Source organism: Apteryx rowi, unplaced genomic scaffold, assembly GCF_003343035.1.
Source record: "Apteryx rowi isolate R43461 unplaced genomic scaffold, aptRow1 scaffold_22, whole genome shotgun sequence".
NCBI lineage: Eukaryota > Metazoa > Chordata > Aves > Apterygiformes > Apterygidae > Apteryx > Apteryx rowi.
Genome location: NW_020448530.1, coordinates 4,592,534 through 4,606,273, shown reverse-complemented (window position 1 = coordinate 4,606,273; position 13,740 = coordinate 4,592,534). Strand labels below are relative to the sequence as shown.

The 13,740-nt window shown below is 36.1% G+C and overlaps 1 protein-coding gene across 1 annotated transcript in view; it reads right to left on the bottom strand.

The window, feature by feature from the left end:
* Positions 1-13,740, bottom strand: part of ADD1 (adducin 1) — a 69,474-nt gene that overhangs the window by 5,756 nt on the left and 49,978 nt on the right. Inside the window, 6 exon segments of the mRNA XM_026064651.1 lie at positions 772-867; positions 1,627-2,001; positions 2,863-3,031; positions 8,900-8,992; positions 9,853-9,942; positions 11,913-12,014. Of these exon segments, the coding sequence (XP_025920436.1) occupies positions 772-867; positions 1,627-2,001; positions 2,863-3,031; positions 8,900-8,992; positions 9,853-9,942; positions 11,913-12,014 (925 nt within the window).

Here is a 13,740-nt window from a genome sequence, read left to right as displayed (position 1 = left end):
CTATGGTAACAGGTACTCTTTAGCATATCCATCTCCTGTTTGTAACGCAGCCACAAGAAGAAAAAAGCACAAGTAGAGAATCTATGCATTCATCACAGCCATTGTGTTAAATCAGAAGAATGGTTGCAACCATTCTTATAGAAGACAGAATGAGATGAAGTAGTGAATGGAAGACTTTAACAGACAAGTGATATATCCAATGTACAAGGTAAAGGAAACAAGACAAAAATTAGATTACACCTGTTCAAAACTTATCTTTGTTGTTGTTGTTTTGAGGCAATTGCAGACTTTCCCAGCCCTGCTCTCATTTTAGTTAGAATTACTACATAAGGTTAGTGACTAATAAAACTAAGATTCAAATTGAGTTGGAAAAATATTTACTGAGGTGTAATCCAAGTACAATAATGCTTAAGAAATGTGCAGTCAGCAAAGGAGATTTACAAAACCATCTAATTCATGTCTGGTTCATCATCAGACGTTATTTCATTTCATAAGAGCAATTCTCTCTTGCAGAAAATGCACAAAGGGGTATTCAGCTGAGAAAGACCAAGACATGACAAGGCAATCGGGAAGTGGTGATAACTTGTCTTTATGTTAATGCACACTTCTTTATTATTGTAAACATAACTCCTATTACACATAGAGTTTATAGAAGTAAAACACAAGAAAAAAAATTTACCTTTATTAGATACTAGTTCTTATATTTTCATGCGTCAGTCGCTAATGATGCAGTTACTGGTTTCCCCTGGCCCCCAAATGAAAATAACATACCTTCCTCTACTTTAATCGGTGTACTGGGAGGAGTGCGAGCTGAAGTGGGATCAGGGGGACTTCTCTCTTTCTGTTGTCTGCCATCTTCTGAAGGTTCTGCAGGTGGAGAACAACAGGAGTTAAAAAAAAAAGAAAAAAGTTTCAGCATGTGGTAAGACAAGTGTCATTCTCACCCCCCCGCCCCATGAATACATTTTTCTGAATCAAAATTCTGCTAGGATATTCAATAATGCTAAAACAAGCAAAAGAAAAATAAGTGTTAATTTGATATTAACAAAACTGGTCAAGTCTGGCTTTGTTTTTGTGTCTTTTGCCCAACCCCCCCCCCCCATGTAAGGGCCCAAAACATAATTGTTTATGAACTAGTATGGCAGACTGTTTGAGGACCTGTTAGAAAAAAAATAAGGAATATATAAGCAAATATATCGTCAAAAATGCTATCAGACTTGCACAAAACAATGTTCTTTTGCTTGCTTTGAATTGTTTGCTGAATCTCAGAGGAAACAAAATCACATACCAAAAGAAAAGAACGAAAGACTGCATAGATAATCAGAAAAACATGCAATAATTAAATGATTCAAAACAGATTTTGCAGTGGTTTGCACATTTATTATTAGTAAGGAGGATCCCCCTTGCTTCCAGGTTTTAACAGCCCTATAGCCAAAAGAAAACATTAACAGAGTACACTTTGTATCAGGAACAATACTAAAACATTGTTCCATACAGTTCACCTGAACAATTAAAAAGTGAAATCAGTCCCATAGATAACGGAGTCAACTGACAGAATCTCCAAATGGGGTAGATAAAGATTTTGTTCCTTAGATTGCAAGCACAACTATACCATATTCATAATACCTGAGGCCTCAGCCAAAAGGTCAGGATTAGACCTTAATGCTTTGATCACTGCAGTATGAAATTCCTTATGAGATGACTTCTGCACATCTGGCTCTTCTTGGTTAAGATGTGTGATGACTTGCTGCGTGGTCTGACAAGAAACCCATGCAGCAGCAAACTGAGCGTTATCTAAAGATTTAGACAGTGATGATACTTCACGATCCTGTACAGTCTTCATATCTGCTCCTTGAAAGGTTTTTGATCTGCCTTTCAAATCCAGAGATTTTTTATCTGAAGTATTTTGCTCACTGATGTTCTGATTTCTAAGCAAAGTACTCTGTTCCCCAGCTGGTGTCTGTCTCAGTAACACAGTCTCTCCATTTTTTGAAATCTTATCTAAGAAGGACGTAGCAATGTTACTGAGAGAATAAAGGTATGCAGTTATACAGGCACAACAGCACAGCATCCCAGTCCCCCAAACGGTCCAATACTCGTGTAACTGAAAATACATGATCTACAATGACTCCTACACTGTGGCATCCAAAAGCTGAAGCAGGGAGCACACACTGCACAACAGTTCCTGCATCATTCAGATTCAAACCATAACAGATTAGTGGAAATGTCATAAGTAGAATCCCATAAAGCTTAAAAATAAGTAAAACAGGGTAACTACTTCAGATGCAGCAATGATTTCTTTTTACAGCATGATTCAGAATTTTATCATCTGTGTCGCTGGGGAGTCCTCAAGGTGTGCCACCTCCAAGCAGCAATCAAGTTTTGTTCTGCATCTTCCCAATTCAGATTTCTCAGGTCTACAAATTTCAGCAAGTTAGAAACTGCAGTTTTGCTGCAAAAAAGCAACATCATTCTCTCACTGTATCCTATCTCCAGTGCGAAGGGAAACAAAGCAGAACAACCTGCAGTACTTTACAGTACCTGAAAATTTCAATGAGTAAAGTTTCAAGATTTCTAGAACTTAGCAGCAGCAATAACTGGCCATATTAAACACCCCCTTTTGGCTACTAAGAAAATTCTTCAAATAAAATCTACACATTTTACAGAATACCTCATAACACTCAAATTGCACTTCCTGTGATCAATATGCTTTCTAAGTTCATAATTTACACTGGAAAAAATTGAAACACAGAAGCTGAATAACTTTTTCATGACCTCAGCAGGTAACCCACAAGCCAAATTAGTAATAAAGGTTGCTGTTATTATATCCAGTTGCAGAAAAGAACGCACAGGCAAACTAACCTTCTGGCCCACCTTCTGGCCCCTTCTGCTTTCTTTCTACTTCTTTGCGATACTCTTCCAGTTCTCGATCAGTGAGTTTATTGAAGGGATTTGGTCCTGTTGTGCTCACTATGACTCGTGGTTGATACTCCTTCTCAATTATGGCCTTTGACGCAGTCACCAGTTCTCCCTGACAAAAAACAATTAAGATACATCTGCAATCCAGCAGTAACTTGCAGAACCCTGGAAAGTACAGAAGTTACAAAGCAGCCAAAAACAAAACAAAAGATCATTTGAAAAATGCTATATTTATTTTCTTTTAGGTTTAAAGAATAAAATTCTCTATTTCAGAATTAAAAAAAGTAGTTTACAACAGGTTAATATTAAGGAGAAAGCAGGTCTCATCAATTATTCTCACAGAGACATCAGTGTTTTCACTAGGCAATATCCACCATTAAGCAGCAAATCAAACAGCAGCCAAACAGTTTAGCTCAGTTGTATCTGAAGTCACAGAAGTATCAAGTTTCTTTACTTCCCGCAGGAGAAACAGGATACTAGGCCCAGTTGCACAGCAGTGTGTGCGCAGGATTCCTGTAGAAATTAACAGGACTGGCAGCCAATGCTTATAGGTTCAAATACAATTTGAATAAGGGAAAAGCCATTTCTGGTAGCTTTTATATAATATCTAACAGATATTATAGTAAAAGCCACCTTGTGCGTATTCTGTGTACACCAGATTAACTGTTTACTATAAGCTATTTTTAAGTAATAAAGGTTAACATAATCTTATTACAAGTTAGCATGTTTATTTCTATAACATTTGTCATACAAGCTGGATAAAAATTTAAACAAATAAAGTATTAGCAATTCTAAATACAGAAAGTCCTGAGGGACAAAAACAGCTGCATCAGAGATTCTCTTTCTAATGGTAAATGGTTTTAGTTTTTCTTCTTTAAGTGTATAGTGAAGGCTAAAGCCACTGGCTTCACATCATCTCAGATACAAAAGATTAGTTGACTGAATAGCTGTCACGTCTTTCAGGTGACTCGTCTAAGAATTTGTCTTCTCATCTGATATTCAGGACACCACTGATCTGAGTTTGAAAATGCCTGGTGTGTGTGATCTGTGCCTTATCCCTGAGACTCCTGAATCGTCTTCATTGTCAAAAAGAGGGTCACTGGATTTCATTACCATAGTAGTATGGGATATTGTTTGGCCTAAATCATTTTCACATTTGTATCAATATTTTAAAGAAAGCATAAAAATGTGAAGAGTTTAAGAATCAACAGAACCTGAATGAACAGCCAAGCACTGCACTCCCTGTCCACGCTTGATGGACAAGCAAGAGATCTTCACTACAGAACTGAAAACGAAACAAGACCAAGTGTTGTTTCGGATGCGAAGAGCTGCTTAGGGCAAACCGTCAGCACCAAAAAGGTGCCAGACGAGAATGTCTAGGTGGAATGAGGCAAAGAGCAGTTAGATATCTCTTAAAGTCTCACAAGATCTCCCCAGAAATCTGCATTGGTATGGAGAAATCCAGAGAGATAAAAACAGCTGGCTGTTAGAATCCGTGCTTCTATTCAGGAAGCTAGCGTCAGCCAGAAGTACAGGAGAACAAGCAGCACTACCACAACTCTCCGCTGTAAGATCCTGAAGAGAAACATTTAGAAAACATTATAAACTGTCTCTGCTTCTCCCTAAAATAAGAGGAACTCTCATCTGAGATGCAGACTGTCAGTACACATCAAAAGCCTGTTCTCAACTATTTCCACTAAGCACCAGCTGTCCTAATACTAGAAAACTTCAAATTTGATAGTTACAGCTTTTCTTACAGAATCATACGTTAAAAGAAGCTAAAAAACACGCGCCTTTATACCAATTATATTTGTTTTTGTAAACAAATGTAACACCCTCCCTCCCAAAACTACAGGCCCCAGCTTTTAATGATGGCAGAAATTGGCACCCATTGCAATTTTAGATGTCTCTCTGTTTCTGCCTCCCCTCCAAATTAAAYAGGTAGTTTTTAACTGAAACACCGGCCATAAGTAACAGGGATTTACTAAGTATATAGGCAAATATATAGACAAAGTATTCCAGAATTATAAAAATCAACAGAGAAGAACAACGCATGTTGGTGTCCCTGAAACGTTCAGGAGTCTTAGAAACTTGTCTGCAAGCTAAATCCAAAATGACTGGGTAGAACAACTTTCACGTGAAACCAAGTTTTACTGAATGCCTATTAAGCGGTAGCAACAAACAGCAAGGCATGCCGTTTGCAGCAAGATGACTAGTACATTGGCATTAGGAGTGCTTTTTCTTAAGAGAACACCTTCGGTAACTACTGGGAAGTAAAAGCAGCACTTCAAGTTTATCACTTACTTAAGAAATTCAATGCCAAAGACAGGAAAATAACACAAAAGAACCTGAAAAGTTGAATATGAAATCAAGATTCATCAACCAGGGAAAAAAWTTTTTTTATATATATATGAACGTAATGATGCGCAGAATTTTAAACAGACTTTATACCAGCTGAATATCTTTGACTCAAGAGAAATAATGTTGAGAAAGATCACAGGCAACAACAGAAAGCAGATTATATATGACAAATAAACACGCTTGTGTTTTCGGACTGTAAAAGCAGAAGAATTACATGACAGTCAAGAAAGGCAAACTTCTGATCTGCTAAAGCTGCTTCCAGAATAACACAGCCAGTTTTGGTCAGCATCAGTAATATGGAAGCAGTTCAAAGACCATCAGTGAAAAATTATGATGGTGGAGGGACAAATTCTGAGGGAAAACAAATAAAAGTTTTAATTAATTTAATAAATTCTGCAACGTGATTATTCTAACTTATATGAAACCAAAGAGAGAGATGTGTTACTTAACAGAACAGGCCACAGAGCAGCCTTCACAGAATTTTAATAAAAATATACAACCGAAAACAGAGAGTGATATGGGACAGAAGGAAAGGGAATATAAAGGACTCAAAGGACAGGACATATTTTAGATCACTAAGCTGGAAACTGAAATATACAGATGTTGTAGAGCTAATCAAACTGGCCATGCAGTTTGGGGATTCCTAAGAGCGCTGAAGGGAAAATTGAAGAGGAGAATTGGTCTGGAGTTGCTTTCGGTATTAGAGAGCCAGTTGAGAGGGAATAATTCCCACAGACCAGCCTGGCACTCTGTTCCAGCAAACAGCGTGACACGGATTAACATGCAGAAAGCTAACATTCGAGGGATTTCAGCTGGATGACGACGATGCTGGTATCATTCAGATGCCTATTAGAGGTCTGACTGCCTGCGTAAACACCTGAATATCATCAGCGTTTTCTCCACAGTAAGAAATAGTGGATAAATTACATCTATAAACTGAATGTATTTTCACTCCCAAGAAGTTTGTCCCAGAAAGACTGAAACAAAGGGAAGCTCAGTTAGGGCTAATGATACACGTTCATACTAAACTTGGGACTTCACGTATCTTACATGAAAATTCTAGACTATCAAGTCATTTTGCAACTTTTCTGCCATATTTTGCTTTCAAAGAAAAGCTGAGAAATACAAGGTGACCAACATTTAATAGGCAAGTACTTCATCTTATTCTCAGGGATAGGGATGAGCAACACTGGCACCTTATACCTGCCAATTTTTCCATTAATCAAACAGTACATTCATAGTAACTGACCAACCTTAAAGTTAACAATCATTCTTAATACCATGCGACATTAATGTAGTGTAATGTATCCAAAAAAACCCAAGATCCTTAAAGCACTTTTCAACTTGGAATCCCCATTAAAATGCAGTGCCACCTCTGGAGCCAGAACAGAGAGGCTATTCGTTAAGCCACAGAATTTTCATTTTAAAAGAAAAGACAAGAAATAGGCTGTTCCCTTGTACTTAAAATTCTCCTGTTTAAAATTCATGTGAATTTTATTGGATTGCAGAATATCAGTGGCAAGAATAACCGAAGTTCTCTCTTGTTCAGCCAAGACTGCAGCAGAAGCTTAGTTAACCAAGTCTGTCACATTAATAAAATATGACGCGCAAGGAGCTTGTATTGCAACGTGGCCAGGACTTCTCAGGGCACTGACAAAGCAAATGACGAGGCAAAATGGAGTATTTACTGATGCAGCTGTAGGCAGACAAGACTCAAAGCATTACATGCATACTGTACACAACGTAGGAATTTTTTCACCTTAAAATAGTGTGCGTTAGTAGTTGATACAGATTTCAGTGTTAAGCATAATATACTTTTAAGTCTTATTGCAATCAGAGATGGAACATTTCATTAAATGTAAATGAGCACCTAATAATTTTTCAAATTCTAATTTCTAATTATCCGGTACCTAAATGTTTGTAAGACCTTGATGTATAGGTTTCTTTCTTAAAGCTGCATTTACTGTGAGATTTRTTTGGGTGTCATAAGATTATGGAACAAGAACTATAAGAAATATGGGACTGATTTTCAGCATAATCTTTCTGAAAAACTTCTCTGGCGTTTTTTGCAACAAAAAACTCTTCATTAAGTATTCAGGTCACAACATTTAAGATAATAATGATCATGAAATTGGCTACTCCTACTCTAGCTGACATTCTGAATGATCTAATTTTACACAGTATTTCAGGAGGAAAACACTTTCACAACACCAAAGAGGGAATGCATCATTTAGACATCTAAACTCTAATATTGCATTACTAGCAAAATCATGTAGCCAACTGACCTTTTTTGTTGGCTTGTTGCTGTCTTTAAAAATCCTTGTAAAATATTTGAGTAATTTCATAGAAGGATGATGCAATTATTCAAAAAGAATACTTAAAAGTTACCTTGCACATCACTGGTGAAGGAAACTGCCTGTGTTACCATAACCGATGGATGCCTACCATAAAAGTCACTTTTTGCTTGGAAGGTACTATTAAACAAAGAAGCTACTAGAACGAAGGGCAGGCACTGCTTTGAGGAATTTGCTTTTTTTTTTTTTTTTTTTTTTTTTAAATCTTAAATCTGGAAAGAGCATGTTATGATTTTTCTTTTCAGATATGGATAAGAAATCATAATCTGAAATACTTTTATCAAATTCTGAGTATGATAAAGACTATAATACAAACTGGTTGATTACCCCAGAAAATATTATAAAGTCACAAGATTTGCAACTATAATGTAATTCAAATTATTCTACTTTTTGATGGGAAAGCTATTCTGATAATGAGATTTTAGGCACGACCTAGATGAAGATCTTAAAAACTGCCAGAGAAAAATTCTGAAGCAGAAAAGAGACCCTGACGCGTATCTACAGCCTGTGCTTTTGCACGTTACGTCACCTCTAATAAACTCCTAACAAACTTGGGAACACAGACAACCAAGGACAGATTGTTTCCAATATGGAAGCTGTTCCTCTTTACTCAGCCTCAAGGGACTTCACTCCCCCTCCCACGCCAACCAGACAAGCATACCTATTGTATTTACTCTGTATTTAAAGTATAATACATAAGCCAAAAGTACAATTATATTAACAGTTTGAAAGCCAATGTATTTTGGATGTGTGGGGCATTAGTCAGCATCTCTTGCTGAGCTCAGCAACTCAGCAACTCTAGCTAGAGGAAGTTTTAAGGGAACACAAGACATCTAGCAAAGTAGGATTAAAAGCTGGCAGTGCTTGTCAGTATGACACATCCTGAACATGTGGATATCTTTGGAATTACACTGATGTAATCAGGCTGAGATTAAGCTAGCTCAAAATGGATCTCAAATTAGAATAATTCAAAATTAAAAACATGCGCAGAAATACCACTACATGCACAACCTAATCGGCATCTTCACATCAAAAATATTTCCTCGACAGCTTTTTTACACACAAATATATAAAATCAAAATCCTTAAAGGATATTTTTATAGGGTAACTTACTGCTTGTATAATTGCATATACATAATTTGGAGATCCATCTATTTTTTTCTGTTATAGCCAATCAATAGCTAACAAAGGGAAGCGGTCAAGGGTAAGGAAGAGGTAAACGAAGGGTGAACAATAGTATTTAGAGCAGTATGACAGGGCAGTACCTTTCTAACAGACAGAGATTTAGCGGGACTAAAGGCCTGCTCTGTGAGATCGAGCCCTTCAATAGTTTCCGTACAGTCTGAGAGGGGAGCATCCTGCAACAGTAAATTGAGTAAACAGAGCAAACCGAGCCCGGGCTTTAAAACATCAACCAAGAGCATTATGATGCTTGCTAAAAAACATGCAAAGAAACAATAATTGGTAGACAAAATTGCAGTGACAGTGAATTGACATGCACACAACATGACACCCAAATGAAAAATGCTATTGTCATTGTAAGAATAGTCAAGCTCTTTAAAGTATATCAGAAAATATTATCTGGTGCAGTTAAAGCACTCAGATATATAGAGCTTTAAAGTCATTCAGGTGTGTTTAACAGAATAACTGTATAGCTCTAACTCTTATTTTGAGCTATGATTCATAGATAATCTCTTTAGTATATCCAGATATACTGCTTTTAAGTTTTATTGATGTATAATAGCTCTTTTATTTTAATTGCTCCTCAAATAAAGTATTGTGAAGCACAATAATATATTCAACACACAACACTACTGCCCCAAAAATGAGACTGCTGTGCCCAGTATTTAATACTTCAAGATACATAAACTTGGAAGAAAAAAACAAAACAAAACACCCACAAGTTGTCACAAAGCCTGACTAGTTTTGAACAAGAATCTAACCCATATAAATAAGCCATTTGAATTTCATGCATTACATTCAGCMAAAAAAACAAGGAGCATCCCCCACAGACATGCTTGAACTACATGACTGAAGCCTCTTAAGTTTCTGATCCTGAGCGCTCTCGCAAAGACAATGGTGTTACCTCTAACACTTACCTTATACACAGTTACTCTCTGCCAATTAAAGAATAATTTTATAGTGACATATTAGGTGAAAGTAGAGGATATGATAGATTAACTTTAAGCTAATATTTTTAGGCATTTTGTGCTCTCACCTGTACAAGACTCCTGTCCACAACTACCCCAGAAAGAACCTGTGATTGAGGGCCTGCAGTTTTAATATCTTGTAAGTTTTGCTCCCGGATCTGTAAAGGAAAGTAGCAGAATAAGCTCACGTGAATAACAGAGACAACCATAGGCTTTTACTTGAGAAAAGGGTGGGTGAACATGCCAAAAGGCTGCAACTAGTGTAGATAATTACGGCCCTACTCACATCAATAAAGCTGTGGTCATGAACACCAGCTGAAGAGGTGTGATCAAGTTCCTATTTGTTTCCCCACATTTCTCAGAGTTTAGTATTTGAGCACCACAGCACCTACTGTCCTTTGCTACTTAGGACTGGCTTGTGGTGAAACTATATGGAGCAGGTAGCAGACAAATCCACTTTGTGGGAAAGGTGGCGAGAGATGAGAATCACAAAGGTCATCGTTACGCAAGTCTGTTGTACCAGACCAGTCTTTTACAGGTGTCTAACAACAGCCTGTAACATCTTACTATAAACTGCCTACAGAATTTTTTGCAAAACACTGATTAACATTCGATTTTTGTAACTAACCAGGATCATATTTCTAAAAGGGTACACGAGTATTTACCTATGTATAAACTGACACTCACTTCAGAGTATCCAAAAACACAAAAACACTCCTTTTGTTGCATCCTAAATACATTCTAGTTCTTTCCATACAGAAGAGGGGAACAGAAATATAGTATTTAAATGTGGGTATTACCTATTTAAATTAGATATCCTGTTACGGTAAAGAAATAACAAGAGAATCAAAATGTATTTCTAAAACATTCTATTTCTTGTTCAGAAAAAGATGAAAGATTCCAAAAGATCTCTCTCTTACAACTGTAAACTAAAAAAGCATACAATTTATATAAAAATACACGCACACAAGTATAAAAACACACAGTATTATTAATGCTTAATATTTCAGAAAGTTAAAAAGTATAAAAGTCCTGTATCATCTGTATTTCCTTCTGGCTTACTGCACTTCCCATCATCAGGAGAAGGAAAAGTTGCAAAGATAAGTTTTATTTCTCTCCTTTTAGACCATTTCATTCAAGTTTTTAATACAGCAGTATTTTGGGTTTTGAACACTAAGAAACTGCTGGGCAATTTCACTGGGCTTCTCATTTGGAGAGATTACTATTTGACAATGCCAAGACAGGAAAAACAGAAGCTTGATCAACCTTATGCAAATTCTTTGAGCACCAACCAGTTTCCTGCCAGGAGCCCTGCACACCCACTTTCCCGTGACACCATGCCAACTTCCATTGCCATGAGGCCATCAGTCACAGGCAGCAAAAGTATCAAGAACAAGCCAAGTATTAACAAGATACTGGTATATATTTAGCATTAATAAATAAATAAATACAAATCCTATATATTCAATGCTTTCCTGTCGGAAGACTGTTGCTAGGAATATCTGAAAATTGAAGACTATAGGAATACCTGAAATGGCTTAGGCCATTAAAAAAAAAAACACAAAAAACACAAAAAACAAAAAACCATAACTTTCAGTCCCAAATGACCCCAAATTCCTGCAACAATCACAGCATATTTTAATACAATAATATAATATGGAGAGATCAGTAGACTGTTACAATTGCTACAAAATATACTACAACTGCAAGTGGTAAAACCAAACAGAAAAACAAGTCACTAATGTGAAAGTATATGATTTCAGGGAACAAATTTACTACCATAAACCCTGTGGTGTTTTTTCAGAGCTATCCGGCAACARTTAAAAAGAAAAAATTAAGGTTAATATGACTTGGCTGCAATACTGAAAATCTATTCTTTGAAACTGGTCTTACAGTAACAAAATATAAGACAATGAAAGTCTTCATCTGGTGGATGGTTATACAGCTTTTTTCCAAGCGCAGTTCAGAATGTTTAGGAGTTGCTTCGGTATCTAGTTATAAAGCACAACAGGGAAGCTGTGTTTTTGAACCCCAAAAGATTTTATTATAGCAAAATAAATTAGTTTGTTACAAGCACGCAACTTAATGTAATGATGGCAAAAAAGATTATTTTACTGCTATTACAAACCTTGTTCCTCATTTCTTGGACCTCCTTTGGATTAGTGTTCAATGGAACAAACAGGTTAGGGACAGCAGAGGTGGCAGTTCTATGTCCATCCTCTTTAGTCCACTGTAATATCAAAAATAGTCGAAAAGTCAGACTTGCTGTAATGGCTAGGGACACTCAGAGCAGCAAATTCACGTAACAGTTGATCATGCATTAAACATAACAGAGAACTGAACCAATGATTATATTCTATTAATTTTTAAGATTACTTAAGTTGCTTCCTGCTTTAGAAATATAACCTAACTTCTAATACATTTATAAACATTAGAATCATTCAATTAAGTCAAGCTATTAACAAAAGAAACCCTAAATATCTGAAGAGTCAGTCAACCTGCAAATAACTTCTGCCTAAGACTATATAATGATCATGGCTATGTGTAGTTCAGAGATTAGGAAGACTGCAAGATTTAAGCTGTTTGTTAAGCTGTTTTCAAGCTGTGTGCTTGACCCCAGCAGTGTTCCACGTTTCTTTCTAAAAAGAGTATTTCTCACTTGATGAAGAAACTTGCATTAATTCAGGAGTAATAAAATTCCAATATAATTACTGAAAAAGTACATGAGTATTTTTAAGGACATTTAATCAGAAACGGATGAATTAAAATGGACTGATTTCAAAATGAGTTCATATTCATTTGAAAGGAATACTATACCTTACACAAAGGGAAGTATAGCAAAATCTAAGGAAAGAGTTCTAAAACCCCATTACTGCCATTTTCATTTACTGCATTTTGTGTATTTTGTGTATTTACAAACTAGCACAAGAGAGATCATTGATTCAATCCTCCGATACTCAACATACATCAAAGCAAACTTAAAGCATAAGATGACAGGAGTATGAAAAGCAATGTGATGCCACTAACCCGGTTTAGTGAATGATTCTGTACTGTGAGGCAAGAGTGGGCATCACCAAAGTTTTGCATTAAAACAAGCTACTTCAGCAAAATATACTGTTTCCAGAATTAGTTTCTGCACAGATAAATAGCTGTATCAGCACAGCAACCTAAAGGAACAGTTTGGTGATGTCGAATATTTTATAACTTATAGCTGAAAAGGTTACAAAAATATCCCAAACACAAGCTTTAAGCGCTTCATGAGTTCTTCACAGAGGTTGTTTTATCTGGTCAGTGCATTTAGTATGGGTCCATATTTAATTTGCCACATAACTAGGTTTTTATCTGGTATGTTTATTACAGGCGCTGTCATAATTCTCCATTACTGTTGCATAGAAAATGCACTGAACAATAAAGCAAACCTGTTTTATAGAGCAAATGCTATGCATTTTTTCCTGAGTAACTTCAAGAAACAATAAGATAGCCAGAAATCGTCAAACTTCAAAAAGCAACAGAATTTTAAAATGTTTTGCAACTGTAAAGTAAAAAATGGAATGAACATGGAGCTGTGAAATACTCACTGATGATTATCTTCTTAGACAAAAACTACTCCAGCTTTTTATTAAAGATAATTTTTAGTCAAAACAAATATAAAAACAACCTCAATATAACAAACTACTTTCTCTTTAGGTTAAGAACAAGCATTAAAAAAGTTAAATACACAAACCTGTTACGCTGTATGAAGTTCTCTATTGCTTCAGCATATCATTAAACAAGACTAGTTCCTGAATAAGAATTTTCTTCAATCTTTCACTGATAATTTCAAATATAAAATACTAGCTACTTTATGAGCTAAGGTTAAAAAGCAAGAGAACTGCTCCAAATGTATACGTAATTTTCAGCTTTCTTCCAATCAAGGTAAAACTATAGCTGAGTTTAGTAAAAGGCTGATGGTACCA